The sequence below is a fragment of the Hordeum vulgare genome, chromosome 3H, assembly GCF_904849725.1.
Source record: "Hordeum vulgare subsp. vulgare chromosome 3H, MorexV3_pseudomolecules_assembly, whole genome shotgun sequence".
NCBI classification, from domain to species: domain Eukaryota; kingdom Viridiplantae; phylum Streptophyta; class Magnoliopsida; order Poales; family Poaceae; genus Hordeum; species Hordeum vulgare.
The window spans coordinates 128,051,956-128,071,704 of record NC_058520.1 but is presented as its reverse complement, the minus strand read 5'-3'; the positions used below and the strand labels follow the sequence as shown (position 1 = coordinate 128,071,704).

At 43.2% G+C, this 19,749-nt stretch overlaps 2 protein-coding genes across 2 annotated transcripts; both read right to left on the bottom strand.

Moving 5' to 3' along the window:
* Positions 1-18: 18 nt before the first annotated feature.
* LOC123443226 lies at positions 19-10,303 on the bottom strand. The gene is made up of 9 exons (XM_045119543.1): positions 10,025-10,303; positions 5,170-5,261; positions 4,398-4,477; positions 3,050-3,091; positions 2,854-2,981; positions 2,168-2,348; positions 1,904-2,082; positions 1,167-1,415; positions 19-902 (listed from the first exon to the last, which is right to left on the bottom strand). The coding sequence occupies exons 1-9, from the start codon at positions 10,195-10,197 to the stop codon at positions 659-661; spliced, it is 1,368 nt and encodes a 455-aa protein (XP_044975478.1). The 5' UTR covers positions 10,198-10,303; the 3' UTR covers positions 19-658.
* A 609-nt stretch (positions 10,304-10,912) lies between these two features.
* On the bottom strand, positions 10,913-18,651 carry LOC123443225 (GTPase Der). The gene is made up of 9 exons (XM_045119542.1): positions 18,486-18,651; positions 18,194-18,413; positions 17,134-17,358; positions 16,781-17,037; positions 16,108-16,331; positions 15,829-15,954; positions 14,626-14,805; positions 13,552-13,689; positions 10,913-11,851 (listed from the first exon to the last, which is right to left on the bottom strand). Exons 1-9 carry the CDS (start codon positions 18,604-18,606, stop codon positions 11,537-11,539), a joined length of 1,806 nt encoding a protein of 601 aa, XP_044975477.1. The 5' UTR covers positions 18,607-18,651; the 3' UTR covers positions 10,913-11,536.
* Positions 18,652-19,749: the final 1,098 nt, after the last annotated feature.

Genomic DNA, 19,749 nt, shown 5'->3' with positions numbered 1-19,749 from the left:
AGTCAAGTAAGAACAATATAAATCAGTATGAGCTGTTTTGATCTATATATATGTTCTTCCAGTTATCCGATTCATTGACCATTTTCAAATACTCCCTCCGTTCGGAAACAAGTGACACTGAACTAGAACAGATTCATTGTTCATTTTCAAATACTCCCTCAATGACACTGAACTAGAACAGCGTTGCTTATTTCCGAATGGAGGGAATAAAATACAAATATGTCGTCTAATTCATGACAAACTCGGACCAACAAACTTCCTTACAGTAATTTGTTGTACATACAATGGCAGCAAATGCCAATTATACATGTACACAGCATCCTTTGGCAGACTGTCTGTCTTCTGTCGAATTCTGAAAAAGGAAACAGGAACGTCTTGCAGAACCCCGGCATGCCTGTATGTCTCCTCAATCCTCATGTACTGACAAAACCATGGGCAATTTTTTTTTACAAACATACATACTAGCCCTCACGCCGTTTGCAACGCCATATGACGCTGAAGTTAAAATATTGACTTGTCCAGCTGATTTTGTTAAGACATCAATTATGCGCCGGGTCGACTGGATGAGTAGATGAATCAGAAGCTCTTCATGAGAAGCACAGGAAGGTGCTCATACTTGTGCTTTGCGAGAATGAATCTCGTGTACCAAAAATGAATCTCATGTCGAACTAAACTTTGTAATCCTGGAGTAATCACCAACATTGGCAACAAACAGCGGATCTTTCTCACCGCTGAAGACCGTTTTTTCGCCTGCTTGCTCCAACTCTTTGGTCAAGTCGTCCATTGTTTTCTTTAGGTTGGCCTTGCTCATTTGTCCCCCTTCGCTCATGGAGATGCCAACCATGGTGATTTTGGGGAGAAGAGGGTTTGCTTGCAAATCATCTTTCATGCTTGAATCATATCTGTGTATCAAACCAAGAGGACTCAAAAATAGGTGGATAGACACTCCAAATAAACCCTAACCAAACAATAGTGGGATAAATTATGATTATAGAACATTTTTTGCTCTATAGAATTTAAGCCATGTTTGGTCCAGTATCAAGTGACTTCATGTGAGATCAGAAGGAATTCATTACTTCACCAAAACTGCATGCACCACACAACGTGTGCTTTTGTGCATGTCAATGAACGAGAAAGGAGAAAGAGGGTGCGATTAAAGAACAAACCTTCTGGATCTGGAGTCATTTTCTTGCTTTTTGAACGTTCTATCATGCCCTGGCCAAATATTAGAAAGTAGATTGCTAAATGGGAAGTGAGACTGGCCATGATCTCGGCTATTGTGTTTTCTGTCGTTGCCGCTATCAACGTTTGGCTCCAAAGTTTGAGATTGCTGATCAACTGGGCAGCAGTCAGCATCCTTAGAGGCAGTTGAAGTATTACAGGAGGTAGCAATCCTGTCAACTGAAATTGCTGTCCTGAAAGGTTGAACAAAATATAGATGTTAGTAGTTCAAAATGAAGGCAATGCAAAGGCTATAATGGACACTAATCAAATAGCTTATGCTATTACTGATACAACAAAGAGATGGATGTTGCTTGTTCAATAGTTTCAAAAGTTCCGATTTGTAGCTCTCCAAAAGATAAGTTCGACTTCCACCCTTGAGGTCAGGTAATAGAACATCTTATATTACAATAACAGTCTATGAATGAACCTAAAGGCTTGGCATTTTAACAAATTATTATACTACGTATGCGTATGCCCATCAAGCTATCAAGTTACGATACTGTACTTATTTAAATATGCAAAAATAGGTCATGCACACTTAAATGTAACGGAAAACCTCTAAAAGTACAATTTAACAACTTGGGTAGTTAGCCTCCCTCCATAAGTCACTACAGAAGGAACAGTTCTACAGAAATACAGAGAAGAAATAGGCTAATATAGCGTGGTATTGAATTGGTACCTTTCTTCAAATGAGTCAACAACATAAGGAAAATGTGGTTGTATGCCAGTAGCTCTTCTGAGCCACTTATTTCCTAGAAGTAGTTTATCAACAACATCAAGACACTGGATCTCAGCGGCTTTTGTTACAACACTTAATGGTATTCCAGCTGGACCAATCTCATTCATTAATTCTTGCATCTGCATAATAGTTACTCAAAATATGAGGCCAACAGTCTACAAATAGGAATTTAAATATTTTCTATGCATTGAATGATCATAGTACCTCTGGGGGCTCAAGCAAGCTGTCTGCACTTTCTTCAAGTATTTCTGATGTTAAACTATCATCAACAATATCTCTTCTACGTTGTATATGGCGGTTTTGAATCATTGAATGAAAATGCTGATCCATTGAAGCTTCAAGAATATTGTCCAACAAGTTTTTATCAAAAAAGTATGGTGAATACCTGAAATCATGAGCGGCAAATTCATGTTATGCTTTCATGAAATATTTAAGACACAACGATCTCCTATTTTCTCCTGGCATAGGCAGAAGCATCTAGTATGCACAAGAATCAATATAAATACACATGAAACGTCATGGCAGAGTCTAAGAGCACGCGTAAATGGACCATATGCAGATAATCCAACCTAATTGACATTTGACAGGAACCAAGGATATCATGCAGAAAAGGGAAATTGTTAAACAGAAGCATACTTGACAAAAATACGAATTAACTAAGGAAAGGAAGCAAATGTAAATCTGAAAAGTGGATCTCCAGAGTAACATTTCTGGAGAAATTAATTAAAAGGGCAACATTGTTTGGTTGTCATAATGTCTGCTCACATAAAAAGATGCACATCAAACGTAACACAAACTGAACACGGTGGTAGCATGCCGGCAGAGTATGAGTATGACCTGACCAAATAGTGGGGAAATGATCAATGGAGAATAAAGAATTTAATCCATACCATCTAATTCCATCATTCGTTGCCACTGCAATATTCAAATTTTGAGCACTAAAAACAGGTACACCAGCAAGTTTTTTCCTTCTGCCCCTTTGTGGGATTGACTTTAAGAGCTTATTAGCAGCTTTGACCTAAAAGGAGAAGAAAATTAGTTTCTGTTCACATGTTATCTGCAAAACTGAAGTATTTAAGCACAAACCTGCTTCTCGTTTGGAACAAACTGGAACATGTGAGGCTTTTCCTGCAAAACAACAATTTTCCTGAATACGTTGAACGCAACATGCCATATATACAATGCTTAAAGGTAAAAAAAAGGTACATCGAAGGAGATCCTCTTTAACTTTTCACACCTTGTGTATATGTATTGGGCCATAACAATACACCAAGCATAGTGCATAACATTTACAAATATGATGCAGAAAAATATAAGAGCCCGACTGTTATGGATCTTGGTCTAACGAGTAATTTGGATAGGATAATGGTCCGAAGACTGGGGATAGGGCACTTGCCCACTACCATCTGGCCTCTGGCACTCTGGCCTCGCTCCCAACAAAGAAGAGAGGCTCTGAGACTTATTGGAACTTTGTTAATTGTTGGCCCTAAAAGCTGAGTGCATGCTTGTCCTTTATATAGAACAGCTAACTTGATTCACAAATCGGATCACAACAGAAACTCTTGACTATATTCCTAAATCCTAATTTAATTGGACTCTACTTAGTTTCAACTTTTAAAGGAGAATGCATATCCAACATGGACACTTAAGCTCTTTCTACTTTATCCTACACCTTCCCAAATATGCACTTACAAGCCTATTACTGCTACCAGCTTGCTGCACGGCAACTGCAACCAAGACGCGTGCAGATCATGCTGTTTTTCAATGCCAATAATATCAAGGCAGGCTATAAACTTAATGTTGAATAAAGAAAAAGTTGAGCTTGACATGAACTATTGAAACATTTAACTGTAGAGTACAAATATTGTTATGTTGCGCAACAAATGAATAGACATTCTCAAAGAGCAAACTGGAATTAAATAGCCAAATAGCATCTGGAAATGCAAAAACACTTTTTCAAATGGTGATCTGCAGTCTGGATAGTGTCAATGTGGTATATTTCAAACCACGGCCAGTTGGTGTCAATACTCTTAAAAAACTTATCGTATGCATCCATGTTGAGAAGTAAGGAAAGAATCTGGTGTCGAAACATAGAAGTTAGGAGTTGAAATTTATATGTACATAAGCACCTACACTTATAAAGTTATAATGACTTCAAAGATCCATGGAAGCTAATTTTAAAGTGTTTTACCAAGACATTATGGAATAACAGCATATTTTATTACTGACCAAGCACATCTCAATATTGTGTAGCAAATGAAAATTTAACCCTACTGGGTTATGCTATCCAGATAGAGTAGCATACTATGAACAAGTACTAGATTTGAAGTGCTCAGCAACCAAACTTTTTGAAAACAAATTCATGCATAATATAATATCAGTGTGATACCGAATCGCATAGATATCACAAGAACAATTTCTTGTTGCCATATACCTTGAAATGTTCATAAGCTACATCAAGTCGACAAGCCCCCACCATACCACTTGGGACATTTAGCCGCTTAACATAGGACACTGAAGAGGTTGAAGCGGGTTAGCTTAAAGTATTTCTCTGAAATAACTGAATATTTGAAGAACTTAATTGTGTAAAATCCAGAATTCACTAATCAGTCATAATATGTATCATTAATGGAAGGAAATATTGCTAAGCAACAGTGTTATTTGTATTTTGTAGACATAAGAAATCCAAACTTGCAATGAGCATAGAGCTCAATACATGATACTGACAATAAGAGACAAAGAAATGCATGATAATAAGGCTCCGAGAAATGCTTTTACCATGCCCAACAGGCAATCCTAAACCTTCTATTTTGTGAGCCAGCAACTGTCCACTTCACCATCTGGTGTACAAGTTCTGGTGTATCTATTTGAGTGTGGGCGGGTGTGAGGGGTTACCCTCAGGTTCGGGTTCAGGAAAAAATAGAAATGCAGAACTACTCATCAGCTCAGCATACTTCTTAGTTTTCTTGGGCCTGACTAAAGGAAGCTGGCAAGACGGGGAGCACTGTGACTCGCTCTCATCTAAATGCCAGGTTGCCAAAATATTCTGAGGTTTTGTACAGAAGAATGCTCTGTGGCTATAATGTAGCCAAAAGAATTAATAATATAAAGAAAAATATAAGAACTTGGTGCACCACTTAAATAATTATTAAATTCACAATGCATCCGGCAAATAAAGAAAACAAAACATTTCATAATGAGAATACCTGAATCATTCAGATCCATAAAAAACCTAAACACTGGATCATTGTCACTCTTCTTCAGTGGTGACAATATCCTTTTAAACCATGTAGGAGTCCTGAAACATATTATTTCGAGAACAGAAAATGAGCAACCAAAATATTATCACAACTATTACATAATTATATGCCGCAGACAACAGTAAAACTCGTGTCCTTTGAAGTAGCAGATGAGCAATCTAGCCCATCAAAGTATTTAAATTACAAAAGCTTCAAATACAGTACACTTATTTACTCCCCCCAAGTACAGACAAACTCCTTTAAAATCTATTATTATTGATAGACACCACTTACAAAAAAATGGATATACTTCCTCAAGCACACATTAAGGAGGTGTTTGTTTTGAGGAGTGGTAATATAAACGTAAAGGGGAATCAAGTTACAGGTGCAATAGCTCCGTAATGGAAATATCAAAACGTGTTTGGTTGCGGCGTGGTAATGCAGGCCGTTTCCGGTGGCTGGAGTGGTCAAGGGGAGGCGGCTGCGCTGGACCAGGAGGACAGGATCTAGGGGAGGCGGTTGCGTTGGACCAGGAGGAGAGGATTGAGGGGAGGCAGGGGCGCTGGACTCGAAGGGGATCGAGGGGAGGCGGCAGCGCTGGACAGACCGAGGAGAAGAGGGAGTCGTGGGGGAAGAAGGAGGGCTCGTGGGTGGAACCGGTCGGGTGTGGGCGGTATCCATCGATAGCTGGGGTGGATCTGTTTACGGAGGAATGTGATTATGGAGGCAAGTCAACAAACACGTGTAACGTTTTCTGTTTGGTAAACAGGTGACGTCCAAAAATTGATGAAACAAACACCTCCTAAGAAATTGTGTGCAGCCAACAGTGGTGCTTTATGTACTTAAAACAATTACTATGCTGCACGAATCATTTTGTTTTATATGAACGCACAACAGAGTATGTCATGTATACCAACCAACTTGTAAAGCAAAAGACCCGTGAATGAATAGTAACAAAAAGAGCCATGAATATGATCCCTAGAGAAAGCAAAACTACTCAAGATCGGGTGACAGCTTTGATAAATTTAAAAAGGGCAATTTAGTTCTTTCTTTACAATGGCAATTTAGTACTTCTATGGCAATTTAGTACTTCTATGTGGGAAAACGTACAATAATGTTGTGGGCTTTAAAGAAACACAAAGTCCCAACAAAGTGCAATACCCTCATCAAGGACATGTATGATAATGTTGTGGCAAGTGTTCGAACAAGTGATGGCGACACTGATGACTTTTCAATTAAAATAGGACTGCGCCAAGGGTCAGCTTTGAGCCCTTATCTTTTTTGCTTTGGTGATGCATGAGGTCACAAGGGATATACAAGGAGATATCTCATGGTGTATGCTCTTTGCGGATAATGTGGTGCTAGTCGACAATAGTCGGACGGGGATTAATAGAAAGCTAGAGCTGTGGAGACTGGAGACAGACTTTAGAATCGAAAGATTTTAGGCTTAGTAGAACTAAGACTGAGTACATGAAGCGCAGTTTCAGTACTACTAGGCACGAGGAGTAGGAAGTTAGCATCGATGGGCAGGTGGTAACTCAGAAGGACACATGTCGATATTTGGGGTCAATGTTGCAGAAAGGATGGTGATATCGATGAAGATGTGAGTCATCAAATCAAAGCGATGGATGAAATGGTGTCAAGCTTCTGGCGTTCTCTATGACAAGAGAGTTCCACAAAAGCTAAAGGCAGATTCTATAGGACGGCGATTTGACCAGCGATGTTGTATGGCACTGAATGTTGGCCAACTAAAAGGCGACATGTCCAACAACTAGGTGTAGCAGAGATGCGCATGTTGAGATGGATATGTGACCACACAAGAAAGAGTCAGGTCCGGAATGATGATATGCATGATATAGTTGGGGTGGCGCCGATTGAAGAGAAGCTTGTCCAAACATCGTCTGAAATGGTTTGGGCATGTTCAGCACATGCCTCCAGAAGCGTCAGTGCATAGCAGACAGTTAAGGCATGCTGATAACGTCAAGACAGGTCAGGGAAGGCCAAACTTGACATGGAAGGAGTCCGTAAAGAGAGACCTGAAGGACTCGAATATCACCAAAGATCTAGCCATGGACTGGGGTGATGGAAGCTAGCTATCCACGTGCCACAATCATGACTTGGTTTCGATATCTTATGGGTTCCAACTCTAGCCTACCCCAACTTGTTTAGGACTGAAAGGCGTTGTTGTATGTGGGAACACATCCACGATCTGAATAGAAAATCCACTGCACTAAACTGCTCCAGCGATAATGCCGGAATGATCCAAGCAGTGGGCGCACAGTTATTTTACTGGGAGATGGACCAAATTAATCCATATAACTACTGGAACATTGCTACCACACATACAAATCAATCCATGGATGACAAGAGAGTTCCACAAAAGCTAAAGGCAGATTCTATAGGACGGCGATTTGACCAGCGATGTTGTATGGCGCTGAATGTTGGCCAACTAAAAGGCGACATGTCCAACAACTAGGTGTAGCAGAGATGCGCATGTTGAGATGGATATGTGACCACACAAGAAAGAGTCAGGTCCGGAATGATGATATGCATGATATAGTTGGGGTGGCGCCGATTGAAGAGAAGCTTGTTCAAACATCGTCTGAAATGGTTTGGGCATGTTCAGCACATGCCTCCAGAAGCGTCAGTGCATAGCAGACAGTTAAGGCATGCTGATAACGTCAAGACAGGTCAGGGAAGGCCAAACTTGACATGGAAGGAGTCCGTAAAGAGAGACCTGAAGGACTCGAATATCACCAAAGATCTAGCCATGGACTGGGGTGATGGAAGCTAGCTATCCACGTGCCACAATCATGACTTGGTTTCGATATCTTATGGGTTCCAACTCTAGCCTACCCCAACTTGTTTAGGACTGAAAGGCGTTGTTGTATGTGGGAACACATCCACGATCTGAATAGAAAATCCACTGCACTAAACTGCTCCAGCGATAATGCCGGAATGATCCAAGCAGTGGGCGCACAGTTATTTTACTGGGAGATGGACCAAATTAATCCATATAACTACTGGAACATTGCTACCACACATACAAATCAATCCATGGATGACAAGAGAGTTCCACAAAAGCTAAAGGCAGATTCTATAGGACGGCGATTTGACCAGCGATGTTGTATGGCGCTGAATGTTGGCCAACTAAAAGGCGACATGTCCAACAACTAGGTGTAGCAGAGATGCGCATGTTGAGATGGATATGTGACCACACAAGAAAGAGTCAGGTCCGGAATGATGATATGCATGATATAGTTGGGGTGGCGCCGATTGAAGAGAAGCTTGTTCAAACATCGTCTGAAATGGTTTGGGCATGTTCAGCACATGCCTCCAGAAGCGTCAGTGCATAGCAGACAGTTAAGGCATGCTGATAACGTCAAGACAGGTCAGGGAAGGCCAAACTTGACATGGAAGGAGTCCGTAAAGAGAGACCTGAAGGACTCGAATATCACCAAAGATCTAGCCATGGACTGGGGTGATGGAAGCTAGCTATCCACGTGCCAGAATCATGACTTGGTTTCGATATCTTATGGGTTCCAACTCTAGCCTACCCCAACTTGTTTAGGACTGAAAGGCGTTGTTGTATGTGGGAACACATCCACGATCTGAATAGAAAATCCACTGCACTAAACTGCTCCAGCGATAATGCCGGAATGATCCAAGCAGTGGGCGCACAGTTATTTTACTGGGAGATGGACCAAATTAATCCATATAACTACTGGAACATTGCTACCACACATACAAATCAATCCATGGATGACAGTGGGTTTGATTTATTGGTCAGCACTAAAACGAGGCCGCATGATTGGTTCAATTAGAACGGAGGATGATCACTGATCATGTGTGCTATCAGTCGGGAGTCATTGCCAGCAGCGATGAAGTACAATACAACGAGCTTGTGTCGATCCGGTCATGCATGCATGATCACTAGAGTGGGTGTGCATGGACCACTTGCTGGAGGGTGTGACTGCCCTCCCGACGATTGTCCTAACCGGCACACAGCCTCCTCTCCTTACTTGCATGGCAGTGCACTTTCTTCGGATACCATCCTCAGAGAAGTCGGTTTCTCATGCCCATCGCTATATATGGATGGCCTGGCCTCGCGCTAGAGGAAGAAGTTGTGGATTCCATGGGCGCTACTGCTCCACATCACACCACATTGACCATATTACACTTATAATTTAAGTGACTGGTTTTAACCCCCGCCATCGATTTGCATCGAAATTTGTACTTTTCTAAGGGGGTGTACTGAAGCAAACCTCTTTGATTAATGATTATCGATGCAAGATAAAAAAAAAACATCATAGAAGGGAATCAAAAGATTCACATAGACATCTATGGTTACAATATTAGTGAAACTGTGTCGGGTTATGATGTAGGGTAGCATTTCTGGTTCAATCTTGTGGCCTGACAGGGAACACTAGGTAGTCTAGTAGAATGTTGACTTGTCATGTGTTTCAAAGACAGCAACACTCCCTGGTTGCTATAGGTAGATTCGCAAATTATATCAAAATGATGAAATATTCGATGATCCAGATGTTTATCTCAAATTGTATAGCTCAGTTGGCTGCATATTTCCGAGAGTATTGTCCAGCACAGCTACGCTAAAGGTGTAATTTCCAGCACACGACCGAAAAGGCAGCTAAAGCCCGACACATTTCCCCCCTCAATCCCCCAAAAGCGAAATCTCGCGGTATTTGCTACTGTAGTACCGAAAGTCCCAAGCGCGTGGCACGCCATATTGCCATCACGAACTAAGTGCCAAAGCAGAGCTGCATGGAAAGCAGCAGCTGGAAAGGGGACTAGGGAAGGGTACCTGTCGGCGATGAAGTGCGGGAGGTCGAAGCGTCTGGTGACGGCCATGAGGCCGTTCCCGGAGGGGTCGAGCATGGTGAAGACCTGCCCCACGAACGCGGGCCCCCCGCTCCCGCCGACCTTAATCCCTCCCGCTGCCCCCTTCCCACCGCCGGTCGCCGCCGGGCCGGCCATCAGCCGCTGCGGCTGCGTCCTGAGATTGGGCGCGGACGAGGAGGAGAAAGAGGAGCGGGGCGGTGGAGGCCGGAGGGGGACGGAGAGGAGGAGGTGGGAGCGGGGTTGGAAGCCTTGGAGGTGAGGGAGCAGTGGAAGGGGTTGGAGGAGGAGGAGGAGCTTGGCATATGGTGATGGTGGTGGCGCGGTGAATTTTTTTTTTATTTCTCTTTTTTTGAGGGGGGCTGGGTGGGGGAGGTGCAGCCCGTCGTTCAACTATGGGCTTGGAATCTGGCCGGATGCGTTGCGTCTCGCCTTCGCCTCCGCGTGCGTGCGGCGTGCCGGGTTGCGTTGCGTTGGGCACCGGCACCGCGTGCTTTTTATCTTATCTCGTGCAACCGACTCGAGGTGTCGCGTTATTCTCCCCCGCCAACCGTCTCGCAGCAAAGCGATCTCGTAAAGAGCTCGGTAGCGGAATTCCAGGCCGCTGATGACAGGTTCAAGGCATCACACATTGACACATATCAAACCACAATCACCATTTTATTTGGTCATATACAGAAATAAAATGCAGGTGAATACAAATGGCCGTGAAACTGTACTGTGGTCAAAGTGCCACTCGAAACACCAGAATTTTGGAACCGGCGCTACTTCACGGAATTGAGTTTCACAATCACAAAGGAAACAACAGACGAGCTTCACAAAGATTAGTCCATCTCAAAAACAAACGAGATTGTTAAGCGGGCAATTCTCTTCTTCTTTATAATGTTCAGATGAAGAAAAGTTTTTACCTCCGTTTCAAAAAAAGAAAATTGTCGAGTCAGGTTGGGAACGTCTACAGCAAGACTACATTAACCATTATATATGCAAACACATCTAACTCGTAGTTTGGCCGTCATCAACAACATTTCATACTTGTCAGAGCATTCTCTTATTTATAATATAGGGACATGTGTTTTTCCCCGATAAATTTACAAGAACTTGGACGCTCCAAGATACCAACCACCTGTCTCTCTGGCATGATATTGAAAAGTTTTGCCTTCAACCGTAACCACGTGTCTTTCCAATGCTCGGAGAAAATGCATAACCCTTTGCAAACCGAAAACGCTAAGCTTGCTTCTAGTCATGCTCACTTTTAAATGCTGATCACTTCAGCCCCCCTTTCTTCTGCCCATATGCTCTGCTTGAAAGGCTGCAGTTTTGTGTTTCCTCTGCTAGTCTGCATAATGATAGGGATCTCCTCTGCATCTTTAACTCCAACGGAAGTATGCAGGCCATGACTAATGACTTCCATTATGAATGGTACACAAACACCAGGTCCTCTGTGAGAATCGGCAGGTGCTTCGGTGACATTGTAAAATCATGACTGGGTGGGATCAGACACTTCTGTTCTTTTGTCTGTTTTCATCCTTTTTATACTAGATCCTCTTTTCTTGATATTACTCTTGAAAGACGACGCTTTTCTCGGAATAGAACGCTGTAGGATCCGGATTGGTATTCCCCCGATGTTGAAATCTTCCTTGAGAGATCTTGTCAAGAACCTGATATCTGTATCAGATAGCTCAGTCTTCCCACTCATAAAGGCGACAAATGTTGGTGGCCGCGCTTTCACCTGAGTGAAATACTTCACTTTTGGCTGTGTCGCTGAATCTTTCCATGAATGTCTACTCATAACCTGTCAGAGGGAATTGGAGGTAACAGTCAAAGTAGTGTAAGTGTCTGACATGAATGAACTCAGTGGTCACAAATACAAACATGATAAAGTTGCAGGTTCAATGCAGATGAAAGATAAATAACCAAACATTTCAAACAATAACTATTCGTAAAACAATGAACTGAGACATAGTATCATAGATGGCCCATTACAGACGGCTTAGATAAAGCACTAAAAAACGCTAATATTTGCCAAAACACCCTACAATCATTCTACTCTGTACTCGTACAAATCCACCTACTTATCTGTATCATTCTAGATCGAATATAATGTTTACGATCTTACTGTTCTACTTAAATGGCTGTTCCTACTAAGCACACACCCTAATATCTCTATCTCTACTACTCCCTCCGTCCGGAAATACTTGTCCTAGAAATGTATAAAATGGATGTATCTATAACTAAAATAAGTCTAGATACATCTATTTCTAGGACAAGTATTTCCGGACGGAGGGAGTAGGGTGTGTTTGGTAGCTGTTCCCATTCTAGCATAGTTGTTCCCCTTTGAGACATGCTAAGTCGAGACATGTTGTATGCATGCATGTGTGGTTGTTTGGTAGTGATGTATGACTTATAACATGCTGAGTTCAGACTGTGTTTGGTAGCCACGAGGCGTCTCCTGCTCACACAGTAAACATCACCGTTTCAACATAATCCGAGCAATAAACATCACCGTTTCAACATAATCCGAACAATAAACATCATCATTTCACATACAATTTTTCCAGCATGACAAGCAATCAACAAAACTAAATCTGAGCAGAGATCTACAAGGCAGGAAGGATTGAGGGAGGGAGCTAGGGGTAGATCGGCGGCGACCAGGGTAGGGGGGATGGACTGGCGGCGGTGGGATAGACCAGCGGTGGCGAGCTAGCCCGGGGACGGCGGCGGGGTAGATCGGCGGCGATGGCGATGAGTTGACCAGGCAATATGGGCAGAGCAGGGGCGGGGCGGGGACCGGGGGCGGCGCGGGGGGGGGGGGGGGGGGGGGGGGGGTAGACCGGCGGCGGCGAGGTAGACCGGGTGCAGCGCGGCGAGTAGATCGGGGGCAGCGGCAGGGTCGTTCGAGGGGAGAGGTGGGGGGGGGGGGTCGTGAGAGAAAATGGGCTGGGAGGGAGAGGTGGGGTTGGATGGGGGAGGTCGTTCGAGGGGAGAGGTGGGTCGAAGCCAGCATAGCTGACCCCAGCTCGGCCCGATGGGGGTGCTGGGTTGAGCATAGCTGAGGGGTGTTTTTTGCATCAGTTGAGCATAGTCCAGTAGAGCTCATGCACTCTACCAAACAGCAAAAAAGTGGGTTCGATTGGGAACTTTTGGCCTCATGCACCCTCCATGCAGGCTACCAAACACGCCCAAAAAGAATGTAAGGTTCCATGTTTCACTTTTTCTTCCCACCGTTCCTTCGTCCAACCTTCCGCCTATGATAATCAATCACCTTAATTTATTTACCTTCTGAAACAATTCTAGTTTAATTTACTTACCAAACTTCTCATCAAAATATAAGGTAAATCACCGGCAGAATTTGATAAACATTTGTTTACACAATCGCATTAATATGGGCAGGTAAATCACAAGCTAACGTACTAGAATATTTATATCCCCTTGCAATGCACGGACATTGTCCTAGTGCAAATTAAGTAACAGTAACGTAAGCAGGATGTTTACCTTACGTAACCAACGGTTCAGGCGCGAAGTTGACAATCTAAAACACCATTTCTCATAAGTTTCTATAACATGGTGCATAACAGCAACCCGCCCCCTGCCCTCCATTGCTGACACGAACACAACTGGTATTCCTGTAACCTGTCAACACAAAGAAGATCAAAGATTTTCGGATGTACTGTTGCCATCAGAAAATGTGAAGCAAATTAAAAGATTACATACAGAACTCTTAGTGCTACTGAACATGGACCTAAAACAGTCTGACTAAGGCTCGGTTTTTCGACATACTCTGAATCCCTCCTGGTCTCTTCCACCAACTCTAGACTCAGACTGATGTAACCCTACTAGAACTTGGCAGCGTGACTTCCTGCCAGAACAAGCTCTTGCGTCTCCGCATACAAGTCCAACTGGACTTGGGTACCAGCTGTTGGCCCCAATAAGCATTGACATCAGATATTACTACTAAAAGACATTCCACACATTATTGAAACACAAAAGGTAAGGAGTGGAATTTAAACTCTTCATTTGCAGTAGTGGAGCACTGTCAAAAGATAAGCAGTTTCGTGACTATGACCTCAGTCTCTGTACTCCCATTAACAAACAAAGTAAGGCATCTACATGTGTGACAACCAACCAAATATCAATTTCATCGGAAAGAAAGCAGCTCATCATAAATTTTAATTTTCTGACTGAGTTAGTGAATAAAGGGTTAGAAAGCTATCCAGAACAACTGTGATGTGTTCAAATAACAAGAATTGGGAAAAGAAAAGGTTAAGTTAATCAGAAATGAAAGGCTCCAAATATCTTGTTTTTTCTGGATCAACGAGGAATACCGCCTATAGACTATAGTTACCAATTACTAAATCTTTGAAGGGAATCTTCTGTGGACTTATTTTTATCAACAAACACCTCCTATAGGCTAGTTACCGTTTACTACCAGTATTCATGTTACGAGTATCATATTTTGTTATATAGAAATAATAGTATAGGCACCATAGTGATGGATGATCATAAGTATTTCTTCAATGTCGAAGACAAGTATGTTACAAACTAATAACAAAACTATTAGAAACAAACCTGAGGAATAACTGTCTGGATTTCTTTAGGAACAGCATCCATCACTTTCTCCAATAATCGTTGATTTTCTCTAAGGAGATCCATTTTGTTGACAACCACAACAAGTCCACGACCTTCTTCGATTGCTTGCCGTGCTATCATAACTTCCTGGTGATCCACGCTGTTTTTGGAGATTGCGATCTACATATCCATACAGCTTTCTCATGGTGTTGTACACACATTACAATTAAAATTGCATTTAACATGCATGACGGCGTACGAGATTTGAGGTGGACACATGAAATGCTGCATCTTGTGCAAACTAATTTGTGCACGGAACTGACTATAGAGCACTGACCTTGTTAACCATAGCAAGGAATTGGTTAAGTACTCCACAAGAAAAGTACTATATAATTCTCCCTCTGATCCAAAATAAGTGTAGCAGTTTTGAACTAAGGTCAGTTCAACCTTAGTTCAAAACTGCGACACTTGTTATGGATCGGAGGGAGTATATCATACGGGGACTAGTACTAGATGATCAAATTTACACATAGTTAAATCAAGAGATACTTGTGTACTCTTGCTAAAAGTGGAAACGACAAACTGTAAAGCACACAGATTATCTGATTTAAAGCAACCATTATTCTGTTAATATCAGTGCTGACTCAAGATTTGTGAAATCCATAGCAGAGCATAAGTGTAAAATGGTTAATGGCAAATGCAGTGCAATGTGGTTTGTACTCTTTAGACTTAGAATAAATTATGCAAACAAAATTGCAAGAAAAATCAGTGCAATTGTCTAAACCTAGTTCAGAGAGCAGACAAATCATGTGAAGTCAAGCTAAAAAGCATATGATAAAGAGGAAGAGTTCAACGAGCTACTTCCAATCATGTAAGTGGCACTTCAAGAAATCCCGTAGTAAACATCATGGGTTAGAACTTCTGTATTATAGAGAATTCGGAAGATCAACCTCACGGTCAGTCAGCCATCATGCCATCGAGAAATTGGTGGTTGACCCCCCCCCCCCTACATAATACTTAGTTACTGGCAATAATGCAGGCATAATCAGTAGAATCAACTCGTTGTAAACTTGCAATCGGAAAGACCTCAGAAAGAACAAAAAAGAATAGCACTGAAAATGTTTCCCTTAACCAGATAAAAGGGAGCATAGTAGCCAGAACTTTAGGTCGCAGACTAGTGTACATCTGAATGAGTGTAAGTACCTTCTCTGCATCAAGCACAAGAGCTACAATATGAGCTCTCATCAGGTTCTTTCTTGATTGTACCACACTTAGTGATGATGGCCCTTTCTCCTTTCCCGCTCTTTCCATCCAACCAGCAGTATCCACCTGCATCGCCAACAAGAAAGAAAAGGTCAATTCATGAAAATGGAGACAGCCTGAATGAACATTATGTCGTAAGCTCTAACACGGCAGCTATGGCCATATAGGAAAAAGCATCCAAAAGATACTATTAAACTGTCATATAGCAAGTTAACTTACCAAATATACAGTTCTGTTGTCAAATTGAAACTTAGCCCGGATGGAGTCCCTTGTTAAGCCTGACTCTGGACCAACCAGAACTCTTTGTTCTTGCAACAAGGCATTAAGTAGGGTCGACTTCCCAACATTAGGGCGTCCCACGATTGCTAACTGCAGAGGTAACTTGCTTTCATCACCTTCGTTGGCCTCAGCCTCGGAGGTAGGGTCATCTTGATTTAGTCCATCTATCACGTGACAAAACCAAGAATGATATTTACATACATTGGCATCATGGTTTTCCCTCCAGAAATTAACGGTACAGGATCATAAATTTCTCTTATTGCTTGAGAAAACGGAATATGCTGTTTCCAAAGTTCAATAGGTGGTGGTTTGTTGTCACTGATTTATAAACTATAATGCCCAAACCTCTCCATTTCTACTTGAACAGATCCATTATGGAGAGAGGATTAGTGGATGAAGATATGGCAAAAAAAATAGGCAATTCTGATACCTAGCTGAAATCTTCTATTTATGCAAATTCGTCACACTTATGAATAGTGTATCAGTTTTATCAATCGGTATGGTACTGGAAGAAAGCAAAGATAAGAGGAACTACAAGTAAGTCACTACATATCAAAACAAATATCTTATACTAGCAGAACCAAAGTCACTGAAGATACAGCTACAAACTTACTATTTGGAAGCTGAAACATATATTCCTCAAACAATGGCCTGAGTGTCTCATAAAGCTCTGCCATCCCGAGGCCTGTCTCTGCAGATATTGCAACTGGGTCACCAAAACCCAACCTGTGGGCTTCTCCAGCAGCCGAGGTCAAAACTCCATGTTCATCAAGTGACTCGGACTTGTTCATTGCAACAATGGTATGTATACCAGATGCATGTTTTCGCAGCCATTGCCCAACCTCAAGATCCAGCGGTTGTAGGCCATCCCTGAGAAAGCCATTACACTTTTATTATGCAACAAGTATCAACTTATCGACCTGACTCCAATGATAATAGGTTGATAACAAACGAAAGCACACTCACCTCACATCAATCAAGAAAATAGCAAATTGAGATCTGACCAACACATTCCCTGTCATGTCAACCGTCCGAGCAAGAATGCTCCCAGATGTTGCTGCAGTCTCAAGTCCAGCTGAGTCAAGCACACGAAAACGGAGATCTCCAAGCTTGGCAACTCCTTCTCGGATGTCGCGGGTGACATGGTCTCCAGGTGTATTATACACCAATGCCTCCCTCCTCCGTATTAATCTAAATACATTCATCAAAAAAGTCAGTACAGAGTAAAAAAAAAGGTGAATGGAATAAGAGTGGAAAACGATGTAGCCCGTAATTCCTTCGCATAAAACCATTAACTTAAAATAGGATGTTAATAACATCTGACATTTGTCAAAAGGAGTACTATGTCATAGTGCTGACTAAGGAAACCAAATGGTGTCAAGGTGTATGTAGTACGGAAGAGATAGAAGCTATAATTGAGTATCAAAGAACACTATGTTGGAGACATATAGGTGCATGTGCAAGCTTACAGAGGGCTGCCTGAGGAAATATGCCATATGCAGCTACAACAACCACGATGATATCAACCATTTTGTGCAGATGTCATACTCCCTCCGTCCCAAAATTCTTGTCTTAACTTTGTCTAGAAATGGATGTATCTAAATACTAAAACTTGACTAGATACGTTCATATTTAAACAAATCTAAGACAAGAATTTTGGGACGGAGGGAGTACAACATAACAACATCACCTGTTAAATAGCCAAATGCAATCCAGTAGAAGGTGTAACCACAACAATATGTACATGCAAACTGAAAGGTTTACATGGAAAATAGCCAAATTGGCGTGTATTATCATCGAGCTGGTCGCAGCCGTCAAGTACTGTGGCATCACGGGTTTTCCAGTGATGCAGATAGTTGTCAGCAATGCAATAGCATGGTTGCTAGCCAGAATGAGCACTTCGGAATTACTCCGGATAGTGCGTGTTGAATGGAATATGTAAGAAGACGCCGTGCCTTAAAGGTGTTTGTGGAAATGGCTACCCCATGGAGCTACGCAGGAACTAAGCGCGTGTATCGCCTCTCACCTGTTGAAGAGAGCGGACTTGCCGACGTTGGGGCGGCCGACGAGGATGATGGTGGGGAGAAGCGCCGCGTCCACCTTGGTGAAGTCGACGCGGGACTGCTTCATTGGGCTCTTCCTTGGCTTGCCCTTGGGCTTCGCAGGGGCCTCCGATATCTCTGCAACGGTGGTGTACGAGAAGCCGGCGGAGAATGGAAGGCGCGGGAGTAGAGGTAAAGCACGGGCTGCATCCGGGAGCTGGACGGTGAGACGAGTAGGGTTGAAGGGTTTAGTTTGGGATGGGAGAAGAATCTTACCGAGAGGAGGGGGAGGCAGCGGAACTGGCGGGGAAGGAAGGGTGCGGGGGAGGAGGAGAGCTGCCGCGGCGGGGCGGCTCCGGCGGAGGGCGGCGCGAAGGAGGACAGCGGCGGCGCCCATTTTTTCGAAGGAAGTGTGGAACAGGTAGGCGACGAGGTTTTCAAAGCTGGGCCGGACAGGGAATGGTTATTCGCAGCGGGTCTCCCTGCCAATTTGGCCTGCTAACTCTGAAAGTAAAGATGTTTGCGAATTTCATATAAAAATAGTTTTTCTTTTTTTATATATGAAAAAAAAAGTTCAGGAAACACTTTTTCAAATGTTTACAACAACCGAAAAGATAACGCCCACACGCATGGATTGCGTCCGTTTGTGATTGCACGAATCTTGAAAATCTTGGTGAGATTTTCTATGCCATGTAGGACTAGGTTGGTGTGGGGGCTTTTATCGCTTCGCCCACACGTCTGTTTCACTCACACAGAGCTTGCGGTTGCCGACGTGACGTGTGGTGGAAATGACGTCGCACCCACAAGCCCGCATGCCTGTCAGTTGTCATTTCTTTCCAATGTTACATGACAACTGAGTGGAACTGCCGTCGCGCGCCCACACGCGTGTCAGTTGCCATGTATTTTCCAGTATTACATGGCAACCGAGTGGCTATCGTCGCGCGCCCACACACCCGCACGCCTGTCCGTTGTCATGTCTTTCTAGTGTTACATGGCAATGAAGTTGTTCAGACATGGTGATTGTAGTTGAGCAACCATGGCAATTGTAGTTGTCGAGACATGACAACTGCGGTTAAACAAACAGTTGCCATGGTTCAGCAACCATGACAACTGTCACCCGAGGACACGCGGGACCGTGAGGTGGCAGGACGGATGTGCGGGTCACGAGGGCAGGAGGTTGGACGTGTGGGCGTTAGTTGTTTTGCCCACACGTAGGCGCGTGAGTTGTTTTCCTTACACACCACACGGAACTGTTGGGTAACGTAGCATAAATTCAAAAAAAATCCTACGCATATTCAGATCTTCCTATGGAGAGACCAGCAACGAGAGAGGGGTGAGAGCATCTTCATACCTTTGAAGATCGCTAAGCGGAAGCGTTACTAGAACGCGGTTGATGGAGTCGTACTCGCGGCGATTTAGATCGCGGTGTGATTCCGATCTAGTGCCGAACTACGGCACCTCCGCGTTCAACACACGTGCAGGCCGGTGACGTCTGCCGCACCTTGATCCAGCAAGGAGGAGGGAGAGGTTGGGGAAGATC

Coding starts and splice junctions, on each gene's coding strand:
- LOC123443226 (XM_045119543.1), bottom strand. CDS start 10,197: ATGGCCGGCCCGGCGGCGACCGGCGGTGGGAAGGGGGCAGCGGGAGGG. Junction 2,083..2,167: donor GCTTGCTTGAGCCCCCAGAG/GTACTATGATCA, acceptor ACTATTATGCAG/ATGCAAGAATTAATGAATGA. Junction 1,416..1,903: donor GTTGACTCATTTGAAGAAAG/GTACCAATTCAA, acceptor TCAACCTTTCAG/GACAGCAATTTCAGTTGACA.
- LOC123443225 (XM_045119542.1), bottom strand. CDS start 18,606: ATGGGCGCCGCCGCTGTCCTCCTTCGCGCCGCCCTCCGCCGGAGCCGC. Junction 15,955..16,107: donor ACAACAGAACTGTATATTTG/GTAAGTTAACTT, acceptor TTGGCGATGCAG/GTGGATACTGCTGGTTGGAT. Junction 11,852..13,551: donor TGAACCGTTGGTTACGTAAG/GTAAACATCCTG, acceptor TCCCTCTGACAG/GTTATGAGTAGACATTCATG.